Here is a 24,208-nt window from a genome sequence, read left to right as displayed (position 1 = left end):
CGCTCTGGTGGTCAGACTCTGTAACTGAGAATTGTTGTGGCTGTCACATTCAAACCTAACTTCATTAATACAAGACAAACGTATATCATTTAAAAACCTGGATATGTATGATATTTCAAATACTATTTAGATCAAATACGTTCTGCAACTCCCTTGCAACATGTGCATTCAGACATGTCTAATGAGAGTTAATTAAATGATTTAACTGAGGTCAAGCTTAGATTTCTTAATACCTGTTGATACTATAGGAATAAAAACTTATGTTTGGCTTAGTGGTAACATACGGGAGGTATAATAGGTGGCACGTTTAGTTAAATACCAGCGGTGGCAGAAACTTTAGCTTTTTTAATTATTATTAATACTAATAGAAATTTATGAGTATTTTTTTGTGTTCGTGTTGTTTTGAACACGCTTTGTCTCCTTGGCAGCAGTGTTGCTTTTAAAGATTCTTTTTGCGACACTAGTGGCCTTCATTGTTTGTTATTTTGAACGTTTGCAGACAGGAAGTGGTTAAAGAGAGAGGGAAGACGTGCAGCGGTATGAAGGGTCATGCAGCAGAGGTCGCTGGGGTCGAGACTCGACAGCCAGCTCGAGGACAGGCCCCTGTCTCTTATGGGTCACGCGCTTGACCTTTCAGCATGATAATTTTATGTGCAGGTCGGTCTGTATTATTTGAGTAAGGCGGGAGAGGAAGAGGGCGTTATAAGTGGTTGAAATATGCAGTATGTGTGTCATGTAGAACTGAAGAAACTCCTGAAAATCTGTTCATAAAAACTGAGCTTGTTGCAGAAATGACAACATGAGAATAAAGTAAATTTTTTATCCAATTCTGAGTGCACCAATTATTGAATAGAATATTCAACACCATTCCACACTTATTTCCACTCTTGTTATAGATGTGTATAAAGCCATAAAAAGGAAAATCTTACATATTCTTTATTTATTATTATATTTATTCCTAGCATTACAAGAGCATAAGAATAAACATGTGTTTTTTTTTTTTACAAATCACCAGCCGCACTTTTTGCCAACAGGATGGTGCTCCGTCTTCCCCTATAATATGACAAAACATCAAAGGTTCAAGGGGCGTAAGTATAGTTTTAAGGCATTGCACAATCTCACTGTATATTCATGCAATACATTTGTTTTTGTTATCTATCCTATAAATTCAGGATGAGTAGTTGTAAAAATAGATCTCCTTATTATTATTATTATTTGGGATTTTCCGTTCTTTAGCAGGCAGTATGACCCCAACGTACAGCTTTTCAGCTATTCTAGGACCTATGTGTGCCAGCCGACCGACAATGTGTTGAAAGATCTTTGTTTTATGAGAGAACAAACCCTTTACTCATCTGTCCTTGAGTGTCACAGTTCAGTTTTTACTCTTTGTTTTTTAATGCACTCAGCCAGACACTCAGTATGTACACACACCACACCTCACCAAGGTGGCTTAAATATAAATATGCACTTCAAGCCTCTTTTGTTCCCTAATTACTTTCTGCTGATAGAGTTCGTCTCATGTTACATGTACTCTTTCAAAAGGTGTAGTACGCCCAAAAAACTAAATATTTATTTTCGTTACATAACATTTGCTCCTGCTCAGATGGTCAAAATGTTTGCTACATGATATCAGCACAAGAACAGATCTTTGGGCTCTGTCTGTTGTCTCACCATATATTAGAGCAGCTGCCATGCTTTTTCTCTCCAGTGATTAATTTTTGACTTAGACAATCTTCAACATCAGTGCATACTTCAGGGAGACGCATTCCACACTTAGAAGGTAATGTCTGATATCTATTTATTATATATTTTGTTGTCTGTCGGGAATGATATGCTCTAGAGGTTCAGCTTGCTGCTTAATAGGCTAAATAATTACAAGAAAGTGTCAGATAAAATCCAAACTCTTCTTTTCTTTTGCTTTTAGCCATGGCATTCCAGTCTAATGTTGTCAACTCGCAACCTCCCATTGTCACACAATACACAGTAACTGCTGGACGTTCTTCAGTCTGGAGTACAAATGTGTGCGACTGCTGTGAAGACTGTGGCATCTGTATGTGTTTTCATGGGTTTAAAGAAAGCTGGTTAGGTTTATTTTCCAAAGTTAAATCTGAATTTTTATTTTTTGACCTGCCTTTCACCTAAAGGTCTATGTGGAGCATTTATCCCATGCATCCTTGGCTGTAAGGTGGCTCAAGACAATGGGGACAGCTGCTGTCTACCTTTCCTCCCGGGTGCCATGATTGCTTTGAGAACAAGCATCCGCAGCAAGTACAACATTGAAGTGAGTGTGGAAAAGCTGTTCATTAGGTCAAAAAAAAAAAAAAAAAACCTATATTAAATTCAAGATAGTAACAATTTCTAACACTATTTCTTAAATGGAGGGACTCCTTTTGTGAGTCTAAAAACTTAAGTTTATTTTAATTGTGATAAATTTAAATTAAATTTTTCACAATTGTTTGATGTTTTTGAATTCTAGGGCTCTGTGTGTGATGACTGGGTCATCATGGCCTGCCTGCCTCTTTGTGGACTGTGTCAGCTGGCGAGAGAGCAGAAAATGAGGGGATGAACAGATCACAGACTAATTTTTAAATAACTGTGATAAAAATGTGTGCAAATTTGTTATATGAGTGATCTGTAAACAATTACTATATATTTTTTGCATTATGTTTTTGTATTATTTCTCTTTAGGGACTGGTGACCTTAATTTTTCACATTTTTCCAAAGTGAGTTGACAGAAAATAGGGTAGAAGAAGGGGTGCAGGACATGCAATAAACGTCAACGGGCTGGGACTCTGCCCCAGACAGCCTGCGTTGAGGACAGAGGCATGGGTCGTGCAGTTAACTCCTGCACCAGCGTCACGGCGCCCAGTGTTTTGTATTACTTTAACATTTTTTTTACTTTCATGGGAAATTACATCTACTTTCTAAGCTGAAAACTGTAAATAATCTAAGGTAGAGGCAGAAACACAGACTTAAAACTGAGCTAAATGAATGATCTTGCAACAAATATTAGAGTGACTGTTGAAACAAATAAGAATAAAGAAGAAGCATTACTGACACTAGCATTATAAAATACCATATCATTTTCATTCAGTAGTATTTCAATAGGGCGTCAGATTTTCTTTACAGGAATATTTTTGTATATTTATCCTTACTTGTACTTACACAAGCACCAGTATTTCAATAAAACTATCAGGAAATGGTATTGTCTGGGTTCAATCAATCTATTGCCATGCACTCTAACTCAATCTGCAAGGACAAAAGTAGGCTGCAGTCATCTTCCTCTTTCTGGTTAAGTTCGTGTTTTTAGTCATGTAGCAGAGCTCTCAGCAGAGCTCTCAGAAGGAACGAGTTGAGAAGATCAGGACACAATTGAGCAGGTAAGAAAGTGTATTAATAGGCTTGATATATTTTTTTATTAGGATTAGTCTCAAACACTTATATTTTGTAATTTTCTTTGTTAAGAGATAAAGTGAATGATTAAGTGAATATAAGGCTACTGTGCCTTTAATTTTAAAGTGATGATACATTGTCACATGACAGCTTTTAGGTTCTTTAAAGGGAAGATGTGTTCATAAGGTTTACCCTTTCACTCACATTCATTTGGTGATTTATACCATGCCCTGGATCATTTTTCTTTGTTTTGATATGACAACAAAGGTTTGAGCTGCAGATTCAAGACTAATGCTAAAAATCTTGCAAATCATTTAGCCCACAGTAAGAAGAAGAAAATATTCTAAATATTAAAATAGGCACTTGAATGTGAACAAGTGGATATTTTAAACACAGGGCTAGTTTTTTCCAATCACCTACAGCTGTGAGTTAGCAAGGACTGGGATGAGACCTTCCTTGTATGATTTTTATGTCTCATGGTGTCTCAGTATTAACACACTTGATATAATTACTTTTATTTAAAAACAGAAGAAATATTATTTCTAATGCTTGAATAATGTAATATAAACATGATTAAAGTTATGATGATGCCATGTAAACATGTTATGGTTATTTTGATCAGAGGAATTCAAAAATGCATAACACTGGTCAGTTGAATTTAGTACTTTAGTTTTAGTGCCTGTTGTGCAGAATAGCTATTTCCGTTTTGCCCTTTATGGAGGAATACTGGGAGTCCAACAAGCTGATATTAGCTGGTTAAATACAGGTCCTTCTCAAAATATTAGCATATTGTGATAAAGCTCATTATTTTCCATAATGTAATGATGAAAATTTAACATTCATATATTTTAGATTCATTGCACACTAACTGAAATATTTCAGGTCTTTTATTGTCTTAATACGGATGATTTTGTCATACAGCTCATGAAAACCCAAAATTCCTATCTCACAAAATTAGCATATTTCATCCGACCAATAAAAGAAAAGTGTTTTTAATACAAAATACGTCAACCTTCAAATAATCATGAACAGTTATGCACTCAATACTTGGTCGGGAATCCTTTGGCAGAAATGACTGCTTCAATGCGGCGTGGCATGGAGGCAATCAGCCTGTGGCACTGCTGAGGTCTTATGGAGGCCCAGGATGCTTCGATAGCGGCCTTTAGCTCATCCAGAGTGTTGGGTCTTGAGTCTCTCAACGTTCTCTTCACAATATCCCACAGATTCTCTATGGGGTTCAGGTCAAGAGAGTTGGCAGGCCAATTGAGCACAGTGATACCATGGTCAGTAAACCATTTACCAGTGGTTTTGGCACTGTGAGCAGGTGCCAGGTCGTGCTGAAAAATGAAATCTTCATCTCCATAAAGCTTTTCAGCAGATGGAAGCATGAAGTGCTCCAAAATCTCCTGATAGCTAGCTGCATTGACCCTGCCCTTGATAAAACACAATGGACCAACATCAGCAGCTGACACGGCACCCCAGACCATCACTGACTGTACTTGACACTGGACTTCTGGCATTTTAGCATTTCCTTCTCCCCAGTCTTCCTCCAGACTCTGGCACCTTGATTTCGGAATGACATGCAGAATTTGCTTTCATCCGAAAAAAGTACTTTGGACCACTGAGCAACAGTCCAGTGCTGCTTCTCTGTAGCCCAGGTCAGACTCAGTCCACTGCTTCCGCAGGTCCCCCAAGTTCAGGAATCGGCCCTTCTCCACAATCTTCCTCAGGGTCCGGTCACCTCTTCTCGTTGTGCAGCGTTTTCTGCCACACTTTTTCCTTCCCACAGACTTCCCACTGAGGTGCCTTGATACAGCACTCTGGGAACAGCCTATTCGTTCAGAAATTTCTTTCTGTGTCTTACCCTCTTGCTTGAGGGTGTCAATAGTGGCCTTCTGGACAGCAGTCAGGTCGGCAGTCTTACCCATGATTGGGGTTTTGAGTGATGAACCAGGCTGGGAGTTTTAAAGTCTCAGGAATCTTTTGCAGGTGTTTAGAGTTAACTCATTGATTCAGATGATTAGGTTCATAGCTCATTTAGAGACCCTTTTAATGATATGCTAATTTTGTGAGATAGGAATTTTGGGTTTTCATGAGCTGTATGCCAAAATCATCCGTATTAAGACAATAAAGGACCTGAAATATTTCAGTTAGTGTGCAATGAATCTAAAATATATGAATGTTAAATTTTCATCATTATATTATGGAAAATAATGAGCTTTATCACAATATGCTAATATTGTGAGAAGGACCTGTAGTCAGGATGTCATATCTGTTGGCCGTACTGCAGCCAGCTGCTTAACAGGCATCCACCAAATCCACCAGCTGTAGTTTTAAAACAATAATAAGGCTAACGGGTGTTTCGTCTTTAGATTCCATACAATGACTCTTCCCGTTTTTAAATGACTGTCGATATTTTCAGATTGCCCAGTATGTCTTTCTGATATCAAAGGGAAAAAGGAAATACCACCAGAGTGCAGCAAAAGATGTGGAAGGAGCAATGCTTCAACCAACCAGAGAAAACCTTTTTCCCTTTGGCATTTTCTCTGGCATTTAATTAAATGGACCTTAAATCACAAGATAACAGAAAATATTTGTAGTTTTAACTATTTAAAACCTTGGTGTACCTTAATATCAGTTACCAACCTGGCAGTAAACTCTCAGTTAATTGCTCTTTGGCAAACAATTTCAAACCTTTACTGGGATTTGAACAAAGTATTGTGTAGATTGCAATTATATGTACTGTCTAATAGACTGTACAAATGAGAGGAAGGGAAAGGGGAAAGATGACTTGAAATTAATAAAAAAGAGGAATCAAGGTATTATTTTTATTACAGGGTTCCTCTTTCCTGAAAAATAAAACCTCAACTCGATTAACGGACTCTACCTGAAATTACAAGGAAAACAGGTAAAACTGACTTTTGCTTTTGCACTAACATCTATTGTTTTTCCTAATCATTGAATCAAGTATTTAGTACAGTTTGATTTGAAAATAATCTATGTTCACAGATTTCTGTTCCACGCTGAACTGATCGACAACTTTGAGGTCCCATCTGACATTACATTAAAGCCAACAATGAAACAACTCAAAACCTTTTAAATTCTGCTTTTCTGGGTGTTGACTAGACAAAATGGGCTCTCAGAATTATCAACTAAGGCTGCTTGGAGTTATTCTCTGTTCTGTTCAACTCATCAGTGGCTACAGCTTTAAAAGCTGCATCGCAGATCAATATTCAAACTTGACAAGTTTCCACTGCAACAATCGAAATGACAAGAACATATCTGCTATAGTAAATGACCTCCCTACATCTGCTGTCAATGTCACAGCTTCTTTCAACCACCATGTGCAGCACATTTCCAACAACAGTTTTGTTCATTTGCCAAATTTACAGTACCTCAACTTAGATCAGAACCAGCTATGTTCGATTGATCCTTTGGCTTTTCATAAATTGCATCAACTTAAGTATCTAAATATGTCCTTTAACAGTTTATCAGAGCTCAGCCCAGTCTTGTTTGAAGACCTGCATAGCCTCACCTCCCTGTCACTGATTAACAACATTTTAAAGGCGTTGCCTGAAGGCATTTTCTCCAATGTTGTTAATCTACAAAATTTAAACATGAGGAACAACCATCTCACAAATTTTTCTGCGGTTGTGAAGTCTGTATCACATCTAACAAATTTAACCTTCTTAGAACTTGGCTTCAACAATTTGACTTCGCTAAGTGATTTAAATATACCTCTACCACAATCCCTCAAAGTGTTAAACCTGCAAAGAAATAATCTGCATACTTTGGGATGTAACCCATCACTTTTCGGGTTCATCAAGCTGCTTGACCTGTCGTTCAATTTTAAACTTCCTACGAGAGCTTTACAAGGAGTGGATCTGAGCAATGTAAAGATGCTGAAATTGCAGTCAACGAGTGTCAAGGCAGTTGAGTTTTTAAACACCAGCAACATCAATGCAGGTCATGTTGTTTTCTCAGGGATGGGTCTGAAGAATGATAGTCTCCTCATGGATCTATGCACAGTGCTGGGAAGAAAGCAGAAATTAATAAAAAATTTATATTTAAGACATAATGGCATTCGGAATATAACAAATGCTGCTCTATCCTTCTGCCCTAAAATCATTGGAGCTTTGGATTTATCCAACAATGAGCTGAAAACAGTTAACTGCCTAGACTTTTTAAGCAAACAAATCAGCATCAATAAGTTTATTGCAGAGCACAACCATCTTACATTTCTCCCATATTGTAAAGGGAAAAAATATATAAATTTTAAAAGTTTAAAAGAACTGAGCTACCGATACAATCGAATTCTCTCAGTAAACGCATATGCTTTCAGTCACATGCCAAATATCGAGATGCTGAAGCTCAACATAAATAATGTAGCTTTTCTCCATCGCAAAGGTCTTAGAGGGCTGACAAGACTTAAGACCCTCCGGCTGGACAATAACCTCCTTACTGATTTGTTTATTGACACATTTAGAGATAATTACAAACTGCAAATCCTCAATCTACGCAATAATCGCATTTCTGTCATATTTAATGGAACCTTTATGAACCTAAGAAATTTAACTACTTTGGACCTTGGAGGAAATAAGATCACCCATATACAGCCATCTGGTCTTGATGGGTTAAAAAGCCTTTCAAAATTCTACCTAGATGGAAACAACCTCAAACAAATAGACTCTTCATTCTGCCATGCTTTCCAAGACACACTCACAGTACTGGATTTGCAAAAAAATCTGATTCGTTTTTCCACAGATGGTATCAGTTCACCATTTGTGAAACTCCGCAAGCTCAGCGATCTGAAACTAGATGGCCAGAGAAATCATGGCCTCGTCCTTATACCTCGAAACTTTTTCAAAGGACTCCATTCGCTAAAATCTTTGTACCTCACCAACAACAACATCGCTTTTCTTGCTCCTGAAGTGTTTGATGATCTGATAAACTTACAGTTCCTCACACTGGATAACTGCTGTGTTGGAGTGGCCCAGTTACAACCTGGCGTCTTCAAGAATCTCAAAAATTTAACCAGGTTGATTGTAGAAAATATGGGAATTCAGAACTTCTCCAAGGAGGTTTTCGGGAATCTTACAAAGCTACGCATTCTTCAGCTAAATCGTAATGTAATGCAGAGCATTTCGGTAGATGTGCTCGAGAGTTTACCTCAACTCGACTACCTTGACATCCGTAGTGTCCCTCTTAGCTGTACCTGCAAAAATAGCCTCCTGCAAAATTATACAGTTAATAACCAAAAGGTCCAGGTGATCTATCTCTACTTAATGTCATGCCAGGAGAACAAAACACACAAATTTCACAACTTTAATACAAATGTTTGCTACATAGATCTAGGAATGTATCTTTTTTTCAGCACTGCTGCTGTGCTCTTTCTGTTTACAGTCTCTCCTTTACTTTATGTCAAACTATTATGGAAAATCAAGTACAGCTACTATGTGTTCCGCTCCTGGTTCAGTGATCATTGGAGCAGACTCAGAGAGGAGGAGGAAAAGTCCAAATATGATGCTTTTATCTCCTATAATTTCTCTGATGAGCAGTGGGTCATGAATCAGTTGCTGCCCAACCTGGAGGGAAATGGATCGTCTTTTAAACTCTGCCTCCATCACAGGGACTTTGAGTTGGGTCGCAACATTGTGGACAACATCGTCACTGCAGTGTACAGCAGCAGGAAAACTATTTGTGTAGTGAGCAAGAACTTTCTACGGAGTGAGTGGTGCTCCCTGGAAATCCAGCTCGCAAGTTACAGGCTCTTCGATGAGCACAGAGACGTTCTTCTGCTCGTGTTTCTGGAGCCGATCGCTGAGAGGCAGCTGTCGCCCTATCATCGCATGAGAAAGGTTATGTTAAAAAAGACCTATCTTCAGTGGCCTGGCTCCAACTGCAATAATCCGTCACAGGCCCAAGAGCTGTTTTGGAATCAGCTACGCAGGGCAATCAGAGCAGGCAGCAGACTGGAAACAGAACAAAATGACACAGACAAAGATTTTGCTCTAGCAAGCAAAGAAACTGGAAATTATGAGAAACTTATCAGATGAAAAGGATTTTTTGCTACCTTAAAATGATTTCCTGTGTTGATTGAAACAAGTTATGTAATGTCAACTCTAAATATGTTTTTATTTAATTTATTTTTGTTCATTAATGTTTATTACAGATTCTCAGATGTTGTGTTATACAGTTTCCACACATTCACTGCTGTATTTAGCAGACAAAAGAAATGAAAAACTTTCAAAACAGCATTTTTTTAAACTAAAAAAAAACATCCTGCTTGGAGAATTGTATATTTGTTCACATGTATTTGTAATGTAGCACTCAGCATAATAAAAGATGTTCTAAAGATGCAAACAATGCATAATTGGTTGTTTCCTTATAAGAACTTAAATGGAACCAAAATGGTTTGCGATGACAGCTATTGTTTTTCCATTTAATACTACTTTAAATAAGTACTTATGAACACTTGATGGCTCAAATTCAGAGAGAAATGTTAACAGGCAGTTGTCCATCCAGAGATTAACTGAAGATTAGTACAGTCTCATAGGAGGGAAAGACCAGTGCTCAGGGCTTGGTAAGGATGAAGATGGAGGTGCCAGGCTTCTTTCAAGCATGTGGGATGGGGGGTAGTGCATCATGTCAGTGAGATTGGAATTCAAGTTTGGGTGAAAAGGTGAAAGCTGACCAAAAGCCTGCAAGTGATTGCTCTGGGAGTGACGGTGACTTTTGGATGGGAAGAAGGGATCACAATAATACCTGTCAGATTTAGACGGGTTCAGGTTCTTTGCAAAATGTTGTAGATCTGCTGAATGTCCATCTTGGTAGGGAAAGAAAGGCTGGACGTGGCTATGATGTGTCTGCTGCTCACTGATCCGCTCTTTCAAATCCTTGGAATGGTTCATAAAGTTGTTTTGAAACGAATCAATCAAAGCTGACTCTTTACTCTTAGATTTGCTGTCTTCCCAGAATTCAGGCCTAAAAACATGGTCTCCTTGGGATAATTTGGGAGAGTGAACAAACAAGTCACTCAAAAAGGTCCCAGAAGGCTCAAAGTCCATGTAGAGGTGAGGAGAGAAACCAGGTCTACAGGTTTCATCCAAAAGGTTTACAGAGGTATCCACAGGGGTTTCCAACTTCTCAGTAACCTTTATACAAAACAACACAAAATATTAGTTTAATAAAATAGTGTCTTTAACGGTCAAAAGCAATTAAAGACTAGAATTGTTTTTACTTTTAAATTGTGTGCTTCTGTCTTAATATAATGGAAAAGTGACAGAAATTCTGCACATTAAGTGCAAGAAGAACCAGTGTGTGAAAAACCAAAATTCATTACATATCTAAATAAAACAATACACGTTAAGTTAGATAGTGCTATATAAATTACCTGAACTGATCTAAACATATACAAAAGATAAAGTCCAGTGTGACTAAAAAATGCTGAAGTCTAAAGACAAAATAACACAAGCTTGTTCTCTCTATATCCTACTTATTTGCTTTGGGATTTCCTTCATGCAGTCTGACACATATAAAGCTGAAATACTGATAAATAATAAGCTGTATCTCTGTGTTTGCATAAGATCTCACCTGTTGCAGACTGTGGCGTGACTGAGGAGTGGACTGCCAGCAAAAACGTTCAGTGATTTTGGCTGACGTATCTGAAAGAGGAAAACAAAACTGAAGAACTACTGTAAATCCAACTACTGGTTGCTACTGCTATTTGAGACAAATACTCCGTTGCTAAGATACAACTCATGACAAAAAAATATTTTCAACCAAGTTTGAAACTTCAATATAAACAGTTTCTTTTCAATTGGAGTAATACCGTTTGAAGCTCTCTCAACAAAAAAATGGATGAATATTTCATTTAAGGAAAATTGGAAAAAAGTTTAATCTTTTTAAATACTCATACTTGTCATCTTCCACTTATGCGGGACTGGGTTGCAGGGGCAGCAGACTAAGCAGAGACACCCAGGCTTCCCTCTCCCCAGACACCTCCTCCAGCTCCTCTGGGGGAAGCCTGAGGAGTTCCAAAGCTAGTCAAGAGACATACTCCCTCTAGCGTGTCCTGGGCTGTCCCCATATTTACAGGTTTTTTCTGTTTTAGGGTTATTAGAAATAACCCCAAAGTAATTACTAATAAAGTTCTATATAGATATATGCATGCTATGGATCGTTGTGCACACACATCAATCACTCAATCATTCCATCATTGGTGATGTGGTATTCATTTAACTGCAAAGGCAATCATCTTGTTCAAGATTTCTTAAGATAAATGTTTTAAAATAATAATAAGCTGGTCTACAATTTTTAAAACTACCTGTGAACGGTGGTGTTCCAGGCATGTCCCACCGGGAGGGGGCCCATCTCTTTCTCTTTCTGCAGGCGGAGAAGCAGTCTTATATGGTGTTGTCTTGGATTCTCTTTATCCTTTTTTCTCTCCTCTATTCTCATCTCCTCTCACTTTTAACTCACCTCACCTCTCTTTCTATTTTGTTTCTATTTCCATGTCCACTGCATGCATTTGAAATAACCGCAAAGCAAATTTATATATATATATATATATATATATATATATATATATATATATATATATATATATATATATATATATATGCCAATACAGCATCAATTCGTCTTGGGAATGACATATACAAGTCCTGCACAGTGGTCAGAGGGATTTTAAGCTATTCTTCTTGCAGGATAGTGGCCAGGTCACTACGTGATACTGGGGGAGGAAAACGTTTCCTGACTCGCTCCTCCAAAACACCCCAAAGTGGTTGAATAATATTTAGATCTGGTGACTGTGCAGGCCATGGGAGATGTTCAACTTCACTTTCATGTTCATCAAACCAATCTTTCACATGTCTTGCTGTGTGTAATGGTGCATTGTCATCCTGATACAATGTTTGAACCATTGGATGCACATAGTCCTCAAAAATGGTTCGGTAGTCCTTGGCCCATCTAGCACAAGTATTGGGCCAAGGGAATGCCATGATATGGCAGCCCAAACCATCACTGATCCACCCCCATGCTTCACTCTGGGCATGCAACAGTCTGGGTGGTACGCTTCTTTGGGGCTTCTCCACACCGTACTGTGATGTGGGGAAAACAGTAAAGGTGGACTCATCAGAGAACAATACATGTTTCACATTGTCCACAGCCCAAGATTTGCGCTCCTTGCACCATTGAAACCGACGTTTGGCATTGGCATGAGTGACCAAAGGTTTGGCTATAGCAGCCCGGCCGTGTATATTGACCCTGTGGAGCTCCTGACGGACAGTTCTGGTGGAAACAGGAGAGTTAAGGTGCACATTTAATTCTGCCGTGATTTGGGCAGCCGTGGTTTTATGTTTTTTGGATACAATCCGGGTTAGCAGCCGAACATCCCTTTCATACAGCTTCCTCTTGCGTCCACAGTTAATCCTGTTGGATGTGGTTCGTCCTTCTTGGTGGTATGCTGACATTACCCTGGATACCGTGGCTCTTGATACATCACAAAGACTTGCTGTCTTGGTCACAGATGCGCCAGCAAGACGTGCACCAACAATTTGTCCTCTTTTGAACTCTGGTATGTCACCCATAATGTTGTGTGCATTTCAATATTTTGAGCAAAACTGTGCTCTTACCCTGCTAATTGAACCTTCACACTCTGCTCTTACTGGTGCAATGTGCAATCAATGAAGACTGGCTACCAGGCTGGTCCAATTTAGCCATGAAACCTCCCACAATAAAATGACAGGTGTTTCAGTTTCATTGTCCAACCCCTGTATATATATACACACACACACACATATATATATATATATATATATATATATATATATATATATATATACTGCTCAAAAAAATAAAGGGATCACTTAAACATCACAATATAACTCCAAGTAAATCAAACTTCTGTGAAATCAAACTGTCCACTTAGGAAGCAACACTGATTGACAATCAATTTCCCAGCTGTTGTGCAAATAGAATAGACAATAGGGGGAAATCTTTGGCAATTAGCAAGACACTCAATAAAGGAGTGGTTCTGCAGGTGGGGACCACAGACCACTTCTCAGTACCTATGCTTTCTGGCTGATGTTTTGGTCACTTTTGAATGTTGGTGGTGGTTTCACACTCATGGTAGCATGAGACGGACTCTACAACCCACACAAGTGGCTCAGGTAGTGCAGCTCATCCAGGATGGCACATCAGTGCGAGCTGTGGCAAGAAGGTTTGCTGTGTCTGTCAGTGTAGTGTCCAGAGCCTGGAGGCGCTACCAGGAGACAGGCCAGTACACCAGGAGACGTGGAGGAGGCTGTAGGAGGACAACCACCCAGCAGCAGGACCACTACCTCTGCCTTTGTGCAAGGAGGAACAGGAGGAGCACTGCCAGAGCCCTGCAAAATGACCTCCAGCAGGCCACAAATGTGCATGTGTCTGCACAAACGGTTAGAAACCCACTCCATGAGGATGGTATGAAGGCCTGACGTCCACAAATGGACCGGCGCCCTGTGCTCTTCACAGATGAAAGCAGGTTCACACTGAGCACATGTGACAGACGTGACAGAGTCTGGAGACACCGTGGAGAGCGATCTGCTGCATGCAACATCCTTCATCATGACCGGTTTGGCAGTGGGTCAGTAATGGTGTGGGGTGGCATTTCTTTGGAGGGCCGCATGTGTTTTTCCACTTTAATTTTGTGTGTGACTCCAAATCCAGGCCTCTATTGGTTAATACATTTGATTTCCATTGATGATTTTTGTGTGATTTTGTTGTCAGCACATTCAACTTTGTACAGAACAAAGTATTCAATAAGAATATTTCATTCATTCAGATCTAGGATGTGTTATTTGAGTGTTCCCTTTATTTTTTTGAGCAGTATATATATATATATATATATCCGTTCGTTCATTCGTCGTCTTCAACTTATCCAGGACCGGGTCGCGGGGGCAGCAGACTCAGCAGAGACGCCCAGACATCCCTCTCTCCAGACACCTCCTCCAGCTCCTCCAGGGGGAGCCCAAGGCGTTCCCAGGCCAGCCGAGAGACATAGTCCCTCCAGCGTGTCCTGGGCCGTCCCCTGGGCCTCCTCCCGGTGGGACGTGCCTGGAACACCTCCCGAGGAAGGCGTCCAGGAGGCATCCGGTATAGATGCCCGAGCCACCTCAACTGGCTCCTCTCGATGTGGAGGAGCAGCGGCTCTACTCCGAGCTCCTCCCGGATGGCCGAGCTCCTCACCCTATCTCTAAGGGGGTGCCCGGCCACCCTACGGAGGAAGCTCATTTCAGCCGCTTGTATCCGTGATCTCGTTCTTTCGGTCATGACCCAAAGTTCATGGCCATAGGTGAGGGTAGGAACGTAGACTGACCAGTAAATTGAGAGCTTTGCTTTTTGGCTCAGCTCTCTCTTCACCACAACGGACCGGCACAGCGCCCCCATTACTGTGGCAGCCGCACCGATCCGTCTGTCGATCTCCCGCTCCATTCTTCCCTCACTCGTGAACAAGACCCCGAGATACTTAAACTCCTCCACTTGAGGCAGGAACTCCCCTCCAACCTGAAGAGGACAAGCCACCCTTTTCCGGTCGAGTACCATGGCCTCGGACTTGGAGGAGCTGATCCTCATCCCAGCCGCTTCACACTCGGCTGCGAACCGCCACAGCGCATGCTGTAGGTCTTGGCTAGAGGGGGCCAGCAGGACCACGTCATCTGCAAAAAGAAGAGACGAAATCCACTGGTCCCCAAACCAGACCCCCTCCGGCCCTTGGCTGCGTCTAGAAATCCTGTCCATAAAAGTTATGAACAGGACCGGTGACAAAGGGCAGCCCTGCCGGAGTCCAACATGCACCGGGAACAGGTCCGACTTAGTGCCGGCAATGCGGACCAAACTCCTGCTCCGCTCGTACAGGGACCGGATGGCCCCTAATAAAGGGCCCCCGATTCCATACTCCTGGAGCACCCCCCACAGGGCATCACGAGGGACACAGTCGAATGCCTTCTCCAGGTCCACAAAACACATGTGAACCGGTTGGGCAAACTCCCATGAACCCTCGAGCACCCTGTAGAGGGTATAGAGCTGGTCCAGTGTTCCACGGCTGGGACGAAAACCACACTGTTCCTCCTGAAGCCGAGGTTCGACTATCGGTCGGACTCTCCTCTCCAATACCCTGGCGTAGGCCTTACCAGGGAGGCTGAGGAGTGTGATCCCCTTGTAGTTGGAACACACCCTCCGGTCCCCCTTCTTATAAAGGGGGATCACCACCCCAGTTTGCCAGTCCAGAGGCAGTGTCCCCGACCGCCACGCAATGTTGAAGAGGCGTGTCAACCATGACAGCCCCACAACATCCAGACACTTGAGGTACTCAGGGCGGATCTCATCCACCCCCGAAGCCTTGCCACCGCGGAGCTTTTTAACCACCTCGGTGACTTCAGCCTGGGTGATGAAAGAGTCCAACCCCGAGTCCCCAGCCTCTGTTTCCACCACGGAATGCGTGATGGCAGGATTGAGGAGATCCTCGAAGTACTCCTTCCACCGCCCGATAATGTCCTCAGTCGAGGTCAGCAGTCTCCTGCCCCACTATAAACAGTGTTGGCAAAGCACTGCTTCCCCCTCCTGAGGCGCCGGACGGTTTGCCAGAATCGCTTCGAGGCCAACCGGTAGTCCTTCTCCATGGCCTCACCGAACTCTTCCCAGGCCCGAGTTTTTGCCTCTGCCACAGCCCGGGCCGCAGCACGCTTGGCCTCACGGTACCCGTCAGCCGCCTCAGGAGTCCCACAAGCCAACCACAGCCGATAGGACTCCTTCTTCAGCTTAACAGCATCCCTTACTGCCGGTGTCCACCACCGGGTTCTGGGATTGCCGCCACGACAGGCACCACAGACCTTACGGCCGCAGCTATGGGCAGCAGCATCGACAATAGATGCAGAGAACATGGTCCACTCGGACTCTATGTCTCCAACATCCCCCGGGATCTGGTCGAAGCTCTCCCGGAGGTGGGAGTTGAACACATCCCTGGCCGAGGGCTCCGCCAGGCGTTCCCAGCTGACCCTCACTATGCGCTTGGGCCTGCCAAGTCTGTCTGGCTTTCTCCTCCTCCAGCGGATCCAACTCACCACCAGGTGATGATCAGTGGACAGCTCAGCCCCTCTCTTCACCCGAGTGTCCAAAACATGCGGCCGAAGGTCTGATGATACGACAACAAAGTCGATCATTGACCTCCTGCCTAGGGTATCCTGGTGCCAAGTGCACTGATGGACACCCTTATATTTGAACATGGTGTTCATTATGGACAATCTGTGAGTAGCACAGAAGTCCAATAACAAAACACTGCTCAAATTCAGATCGGGGAGGCCATTCCTCCCGATCACGCCTCTCCAGGTGTCACTGTCGTTCCCCACGTGGGCGTTGAAGTTCCCCAGCAGAATAATGGAGTCCCCGGGAGGGGCACTATCCAGCACCCCCGACAGGGACGCCAAGAAGGCAGGGTACTCTGCACTACCACTCGGCCCGTAGGCTGAAATGACAGTCAGAGACCTCTCCCCAACCCGAAGGCGCAGGGATACAACCCTCTCATCCACTGGGGTGAACCCCAACACGAGACGGCTGAGCTGGGGGGCAACAAGCAAACCCACACCAGCCCGCCGCCTCTCCCCGTGGGCCACTCCAGAGTAGAAGAGAGTCCAACCCCTCTCAAGGAGATGGGTTCCAGAGCCCACGCTGTGCGTGGAGGCGAGCCCGACTATTTCTAGTTGATATCTCTCGACCTCCCGCACAAGCTCAGGCTCCTTCCCCCCCAGCGAGGTGACATTCCACGTCCCTAGAGCCAGCCTAAGCATCCGGGGATCGGGCCGCTGAGGTCTCCACCTTTGTCCGCCACCCAATCCTCTTTGCACCGGTGCCTCACGGTTCCCCCTGCAGGTGGTGGGCCCACTGGGGGATGGCCTCGCGTCTCTCGTTTGGGCTTGGCCCGGCCGGGTCCCGCGAGGAGCAACCCGGCCACCAGGCGCTCTCCGACGAGTCCCGACCCCAGGCCTGGCTCCAGGGTGGGACCCCGGCTCCGCCGTACCGGGCGACGTCACGTGCCTCGATATTTTGTTCTTCATGAGGGGTTCTTGAACCATTCTTTGTCTGACCCATCACCTAGAGCCTGTTTGCCATGGGAGACCCTACCAGGGGCATTTAGGCCCCAGACAACATAGCCTCTAGGATCATTTGAGCACTCAAACCCCTCCACCACGTTAAGGTGACGGTTCAAGGATATATATATATATATAAATGCCACCCCACAGTATGTATATATATACATTGGTCCCTATAAGACTGCTTCTCCACCTGCAAAGAGAGAAAAAGAGAGGAAAAAAGCAGAGGGACAAACAATAAACGTATATATAACAACAGCAACTTTAGCGAAAAGTACATGGTACAAGATGTCTTTAGTAGCAACCGCAGCTCAATATGGAATATATCAGTATATCTGTGTATCAGTAAACAATGCATCAACACCTGTGGGTGTAGGTGTAAGTGCACTTGCACATACAAGAATATTGGATAGTGGGCGTGAGGAGCCACAGACCTGCTTCCCAGGACCTGAGGCAGAGACAGAGAAGATCGGAATAACGGACATCCATAGGCCCTCCATTGCATGGGAGCACCAGGAGGACCACCGCTAGAACGACCACCCTCGCCCTCAAAGAAGAGCAGAAGAGAGCTTCGAGGGAACCACCCAGCAACCACAGTGTAGAAGCCTTAGAGAGCCTCAACAACAAGCCTACAGGCCCTGTCCGCAGCAGGATATGCTAGAGCAGATCAAACCATGGGCCCAGAGACCCCACACCCAAGGCTACACCACCCCCCAGCAGATGCCCAACAGAGCCAGAGGGCCCGGGCCCAGCCAAGCAGCCACCTGGAGTGAGCCGGGACATACCCGAGCACCCAGTCCCAAGCACCAGAACCAACAACGCCTTGGCGGACAGAAGTACCAGCCACTGGCAGGGAGTGTGACAGGGAGCATATAGGTCCCACACAAAAATAGTTGCCAAGGAACCCCTGCCGCATCCTGCCCCCCACCACAGAGCAGCAGGCTGGAATGTTAAATGGTAAACATAATAATTAAGTAACGGTCATTAACAACTTCTTTCTTTTACCTGTAGATAAACACTCACCTCCTTCCATCATGTTTTGTCCTTGCTCGATTGTGGCCTGTGTGGGCTCTATAAGACAGCCAAGCGATCGCTGCACCTCCTGGAGGTTTGCATGTAGGCAGGGCCCATGTCTCTCCTGCAGGGATTTCAGCAACACCTCCCTGGTTTCTGACAGCAGGTTTCTCCTGTTTGGAACTGGAAGCTGCAGGCACTCACACAAGCGTGTTGCCACTCCACATGTGGCCTTTGATACATGGTCAGGATCTTGGTTTTTGTGCTGTTGTTCAAAGTTGTCAGCACAGAGCGAGGTGAAGTGTCGAAGTGGACTTGATATTAAATAATCTGCTTCAGCTGGATAGTCCTGGTTGTCATAAGGCTGCTTTAGATCAGAAATCATGTCTCCATTTATTGTCCTTTTTAAAGTCTTTGTTTTACCTCTATCAGCAAAAGATTTCAGTTGTAAAGCTTCACCCATTACAGACATACAGACTGTGTTTTTTGTCTTGGTTGCTTGGAAACTGTTTTTAGGTTGGTTGATGCTTTTAAGACTTTCAGAAGAAGAGAAAAGTTGTTGCTGAAGTCTCTGGCATGGTGTGACATCTGTCCCCTGATTGCTGAACTGACGTTTCATCATTTCTGTCTCTTGGGAGTCATCATGGGTCTTTGTAGTAGCATTTGCCTTCTCTTTAACTGGCACACATTCATCAGCATTAGCACGCAGCAAACCATCACTGGAGAGCAGAACAGGATTGCAAGGTGTAGAAGATAAATTTGAGGTGTTATTGTTTTCCTCATTTGTTGCCTGTTCACTCTGTCCAAGTTTGCTCTGCTCACTTAGCAAGCGTTCAATATCAATGGACTTTACTTCATGGTTAAAGAGACCATGGTGTCCTATCAGGCGGCTGTCTGTGATGATACTGGGCTCCTGTGTAACAGGAACAGCACTTGACATTTGTGTATTTTTCATTGTGGGCCAATGGCAACCATGGCAAAAGTTGGGGAAATGAGTCAAGTCTTTCCTGCTTTGGCAAAAACAGCGATGGTGGTGTGACTTGTTTTTTAAGGTGTCTTTCCAGCCGGCCCTCATCTGACATCTCTCCTTTCGGGTCTTCAGACGTCTTGTTTTGTGCGGCTTGTCTTTGTCATGGTTAATGTAGTTTGAGTCCCTAGTCAGTGTGGTGACACAGGAAGACTTTTTATCTGTTGCTTTTAACAGCTTGTTGGATAAATTATGTTTTTCTGATGCAGACCTGCCACACACATGGCTCATGCTGCATGGACTTCTGTGGAAAGATAACAGAAACTGATTAATGGATATTAAGGGTCGTGGGGTAGCTGGTGTCCCTCTCCAGCGCTCTACAGCCCAGAGGCAGGGTGCACGCTGGACAGGTCACCAGTCCATTACAGGGCAACACAGAGACACACAACACTGCACACACCCATTCACACCTAAGGTCAATTTAGAGAGACCATTTAATGTAACAGTCATGTTTGCGGACCATAGGAGGAAGCCAGCATACCCAGGGAGAACTCATGCATGCATGAGAAGAACATGAAAACTCCATATAGAAGAAACCCCAGGTTGGGAGTGTAACCCGGGACTTTCTTTGTGCATGGCAACAGAGCGAGCAACTGTGCCAGCGTGCAGTCCCATTTTGTCACATTGCAACCACAAACTTAAATCTATTTTTGGAAATGTATCAAAGATTAACACATAGTAAACAATAATTGTGAAGATAGAGGAAAATTAAACATGATTAAAAATTTTTGTTGCATAATTTGCATGGAAGCTTGTGTCACGTATAAAGGCCAGTTTTTAAGTAATGATGCGGAAGCTAAAAACATTTAGAAACTAAAATTTTTGCCAATTCCATTTTGAAATAGCACAAGCTTGCTACAGGCTCTTAAATTAGGATTCAGACTTTGACTGGGTCATTCTAATACAGGAATATACTTTGATCTGAACCATTCCATTGTAGCTCTAGTTGTATGTTTAGGGCTGTTGTCCTGCTGGAAAGCAAATTCCTACCCCTAGTCTTTTTGAGCCTCTAAGATTTTTTTTTTTTTTTTTCCCCAGAGTTGCTCCGTATTTACAGTACAGACCAAAGGTTTGGACACACCTTCTCATTCAAATAGTTTTCTTTATTTTCATGACTATGAATATTGTAGCTTCACACTGAAGGCATCAAAACTATAAATTAACACATGTGGAATTATATACTGAACAAAAAAGTGTGAAACAACTGAAAATATGTCTTATATTCTAGGTTCTTCAAAGTAGCCACCTTTTGCTTTGATTACTGCTCTGCACACTCTTGGCATTCTGTTGATGAGCTTCAAGAGGTAGTCACCTGAAATGGTTTTCACTTCACAGGTGTGCCCTGTCAGGTTTAATAAGTGGGATTTCAAGCCTTATAAGTGGGGTTGGGACCATCAGTTGTGTTGTGCAGGAGGTGGATACAGTACACAGCTGATAGTCCTACTGAATAGACTGTTAGAATTTGTATTATGGCAAGAAAAAAGCAGCTAACTAAAGAAAAACGAGTGGCCATCATTACTTTAAGAAATGAAGGTCAGTCAGTCCAAACAATTGGGAAAACTTTGAAAGTGTCCCCAAGTGCAGTCGCAAAAACCATCAAGCGCTACAAAGAAACTGGCTCACATGAGGACCGCCCCAGAAAAGGAAGACCAAGAGTCACCTCTGCTGCGGACGATAAGTTCATCCGAGTCACCAGCCTCAGAAATCGCAGGTTAACAGCAGCTCAGATTAGAGAACAGGTCAATGCCACACAGAGTTCTAGCAGCAGACACATCTCTAGAACAACTGTTAAGAGGAGACTGTGTGAATCAGGCCTTCATGGTAAAATAGCTGCTAGGAAACCACTGCTGAGGACAGGCAACAAGCAGAAGAGACTTGTTTGGGCTACAGAACACAAGGAATGGACATTAGACCAGTGGAAATATGTGCTTTGGTCTGATGAGTCCAAGTTTGAGATCTTTGGTTCCAACCACCGTGTCTTTGTGCGGCGCAGAAGAGGTGAACGGATGGACTCTACATGCGTGGTTTCCACCGTGAAGCATGGAGGAGGAGGTGTGATGGTGCTTTGCTGGTGACATTGTTGGGGATTTATTCAAAATAAAAGGCATACTGAACCAGCATGGCTACCACAGCATCTTGCAGCGGCATGCTATTCCATCCAGTTTGCGTTTAGTTGGACCATCATTTATTTTTCAACAGGACAATGACCCCAAACACACCTCCAGGCTGTGTAAGGGCTATCTGACCAAGAAGGAGAGTGATGGGGTGCTGTGCCAGATGACCTGGCCTCCACAGTCACTGGACCTGAACCCAATCGAGATGGTTTGGGGTGAGCTGGACCGCAGAGTGAAGGCAAAAGGGCCAACAAGAGCTAAGCATCTCTGGGAACTCCTTCAAGACTGTTGGAAAACCATTTCAGGTGACTAACTCTTGAAGCTCATCAACAGAATGCCAAGAGAGTCTTTGAATGAGAAGGTGTGTCCAAACTTTTGGTCTGTACTGGGACTGTACCTCCATCCATCTTCCCATCAACTCTGAACAGCTTTCCTGTCCCTGCAGAAGAATGCATCCCCACAACATCATGCTGCCATCACAACGTTTTACGGTGGGGATACTGTGATCAGAGTGATGTGAAGCTCTAGTTTTCCACCATGTGCAGCAAACGGTATGTAAGCCAAAAAATTACACCTTGGTCTTTTCTAACAAGAGCACCTTCTTCCACATGTTTGCTGTGTCCCCTAGTCCTGAGACAAACTGAAAAACTGCAAATTGATGTCACCACAAATATTCACTTAGTGAAGTGAGTATGAAAATAAATGATTTTTTCTATAATATTGGAATTCATTGAATATTATTATATTAAGCCCTTCCACAAAATGACATCAAATCCCCAATTTCACTGATCTTAAGGTTAGCTTGGGGGAATAGTGTTAACAGTAATGAGTTAGCTGATCAAAGAACAGGACAGCTGATACTAAGCAAAATAGTTGCTATAAAATCATTCTTTTTTTGTCAACAATGGTTTCCTCTAAGGAAAAACATGCTGTCATCGTTGTTTTTGGACTTAACTGGCAAAGATATTGCTGCTAGTAAGTTTGCACATAAATCAAACAATTATTGAATTGTTTTAACTGTGAACCATTAACTGAGGAGAAAGTCTGAGGGCACCCAAGGAAGTCCAATAATTGCCAGGACTGACTCCGAACAGAGATTCAACAAAGGGATCAGGTTATCAACAGTGCAGAACTTGTTCAGGAATGGCAGCTGGAAGGTGTGTTTCTGTATGCACTTTAAGGTGTTTAAGGGGTTTTAGGTGATGGAAGAGCAGCACAAAAAAACATTTTCTCCATATCAAAACATCAATGACTGACTGAATTCCTGCAGTACACCCTTGGCTGGGCTGCAAATGACTGGGGTAAAGTCATTGTTCATGGAAAAAAAAAGCCCTTTCAGATTGTTTTAGACATGTGGGAAAATGACTATCTGGAGAAGACTTGATAAATGCTACCTAGAGTCTTGTGACATGCTGACAGTGCATCCAGAAACTACTCGAAAACACTACAATGAATAAAGAATGGTATCAAATCATGTTCAAAGAGCAATTCTGGTGATGAAAAAATGTTTTTTTATTGTATGAAGATGTACTCAGTCCCAAAGCAAATGTAAGAACTAAGTGACTGGATTCATCTATTTTGTTCAATGAAAAGGTTGTTACCTAAGCAGCACCACTTCAGGTTACTTTGGAAAAAGTCCAATACAGTCAAGTTTGTTCCTGTTAAAAACTGTAAACAAGTAACTGTAATTTTGTCATTTGATCTGAAGCAGACATATTTAATTGTAGGATGATAAAAGGTACATCAGATGTCTTTAAGCTTTTGTACAAATCTGAGTCAGGATGTTTGACTTTTAATGCTATCAGAAAATCACAAATCAATTTTCAAACATTGAATGAGATTAACAAGTTGAATTCCAGAATTATGCAGAAGCAGCAGCAGCACCACACACTTCCCAGAAAATGAGTCACCAAGTATGATTTACACTAGAAGAATACAAATAGAAGCAATACAAAATAACACCAAATACAGTAACGCTTCCACAACTCTTTTTAAAGACTGACATACTTGTGACACGAGTTCCCACACAAATTATAGCATATATGACAGCATCTGTGCGCTGCATACGTGACAAAAACACTTATTTTTGCAATCTTCCAATCGATTAACAGCGGTTAGCCGGCGGGTAACGTAAATCAACAGGTGTAATCTAACCTAAATCACACCTGCATGAAATAACTGCGGGTAATTTCTCAAAAAACACACAAAAAACGTACAATTGACTCTAAATTTATATTTGTATGAAGTGAAACGACTAGAGAACATGATGGGACTATTAAATTCTAATTTAAATGAATTTCAACAACACTTCTTGTGTCTTACCGAAAAGATCCAGTTATTTTTCCTCGTCCTAGAATCAGTCGTTGCTTAGCAACACATCAAATCTGCGTTTCTTTGCGCAGCACTATTGCGCAGCAATGACACCAGCGAACAGCGACTAGGAGGGCGAAACCATTTTTGCAAACAATGGGTGAATCTGTGTAATTCATAATCAAATTCTCTTTTAAGACGTGCATTGTTCGCTAATTTTT

General features: G+C 42.7%; 3 protein-coding genes across 6 annotated transcripts; 2 read left to right on the top strand and 1 right to left on the bottom strand.

Annotated features, from left to right (window-relative positions):
• The first annotated feature begins 1,215 nt into the window (after positions 1–1,215).
• On the top strand, positions 1,216–3,203 carry cnfn (cornifelin). The gene is made up of 4 exons (XM_047361911.1): positions 1,216–1,780; positions 1,925–2,050; positions 2,145–2,281; positions 2,477–3,203. Exons 2-4 carry the CDS (start codon positions 1,927–1,929, stop codon positions 2,564–2,566), a joined length of 351 nt encoding a protein of 116 aa, XP_047217867.1. The 5' UTR covers positions 1,216–1,780; positions 1,925–1,926; the 3' UTR covers positions 2,567–3,203.
• Positions 3,204–3,273: 70 nt separating this feature from the next.
• On the top strand, positions 3,274–9,761 carry tlr21 (toll-like receptor 21). The gene is made up of 3 exons (XM_047356332.1): positions 3,274–3,380; positions 6,231–6,301; positions 6,403–9,761. Exon 3 carries the CDS (start codon positions 6,525–6,527, stop codon positions 9,447–9,449), a length of 2,925 nt encoding a protein of 974 aa, XP_047212288.1. The 5' UTR covers positions 3,274–3,380; positions 6,231–6,301; positions 6,403–6,524; the 3' UTR covers positions 9,450–9,761.
• Positions 9,231–24,104, bottom strand: si:dkey-250k15.4. 4 transcript variants are annotated; one of them, XM_047356363.1, is made up of 5 exons: positions 24,000–24,104; positions 18,546–19,807; positions 11,720–11,778; positions 10,987–11,057; positions 9,231–9,365 (listed from the first exon to the last, which is right to left on the bottom strand). In XM_047356363.1, exons 2-5 carry the CDS (start codon positions 19,792–19,794, stop codon positions 9,332–9,334), a joined length of 1,413 nt encoding a protein of 470 aa, XP_047212319.1. In that variant the 5' UTR covers positions 19,795–19,807; positions 24,000–24,104; the 3' UTR covers positions 9,231–9,331. The 4 variants fall into 4 exon arrangements, with proteins under 4 accessions (XP_047212319.1, XP_047212327.1, XP_047212310.1 ...); XM_047356354.1 differs by lacking the exon at positions 9,231–9,365 and adding an exon at positions 9,510–10,547 and having other exon boundaries at positions 24,000–24,103; XM_047356371.1 differs by lacking the exon at positions 11,720–11,778 and having other exon boundaries at positions 24,000–24,103.
• Between the last annotated feature and the right edge of the window lie 104 nt (positions 24,105–24,208).

This window comes from Girardinichthys multiradiatus, chromosome 3 (assembly GCF_021462225.1).
Source record: "Girardinichthys multiradiatus isolate DD_20200921_A chromosome 3, DD_fGirMul_XY1, whole genome shotgun sequence".
Classification (NCBI taxonomy): Eukaryota; Metazoa; Chordata; class Actinopteri; order Cyprinodontiformes; family Goodeidae; genus Girardinichthys; species Girardinichthys multiradiatus.
The sequence above is the reverse complement of the archived record's forward strand: the minus strand, read 5'-3'. Positions and strand labels throughout refer to the sequence as shown.

Bases quoted from the DNA above. Each gene is read 5' to 3' on its own strand.
- cnfn (XM_047361911.1), top strand. From the start codon at position 1,927: ATGGCATTCCAGTCTAATGTTGTCAACTCGCAACCTCCCATTGTCACA. The intron at 2,051-2,144 runs GTATGTGTTTTC...TTTCACCTAAAG, and splicing joins CTGTGAAGACTGTGGCATCT to GTCTATGTGGAGCATTTATC. The intron at 2,282-2,476 runs GTGAGTGTGGAA...TTTGAATTCTAG, and splicing joins GCAGCAAGTACAACATTGAA to GGCTCTGTGTGTGATGACTG.
- tlr21 (XM_047356332.1), top strand. From the start codon at position 6,525: ATGGGCTCTCAGAATTATCAACTAAGGCTGCTTGGAGTTATTCTCTGT.
- si:dkey-250k15.4 (XM_047356345.1), bottom strand. From the start codon at position 19,794: ATGAGCCATGTGTGTGGCAGGTCTGCATCAGAAAAACATAATTTATCC. The intron at 11,058-18,545 runs GTGAGTGTTTAT...TTCCTCTTTCAG, and splicing joins ACAAAACATGATGGAAGGAG to ATACGTCAGCCAAAATCACT. The intron at 10,548-10,986 runs GTGAGATCTTAT...TTTTGTATAAAG, and splicing joins CACGCCACAGTCTGCAACAG to GTTACTGAGAAGTTGGAAAC.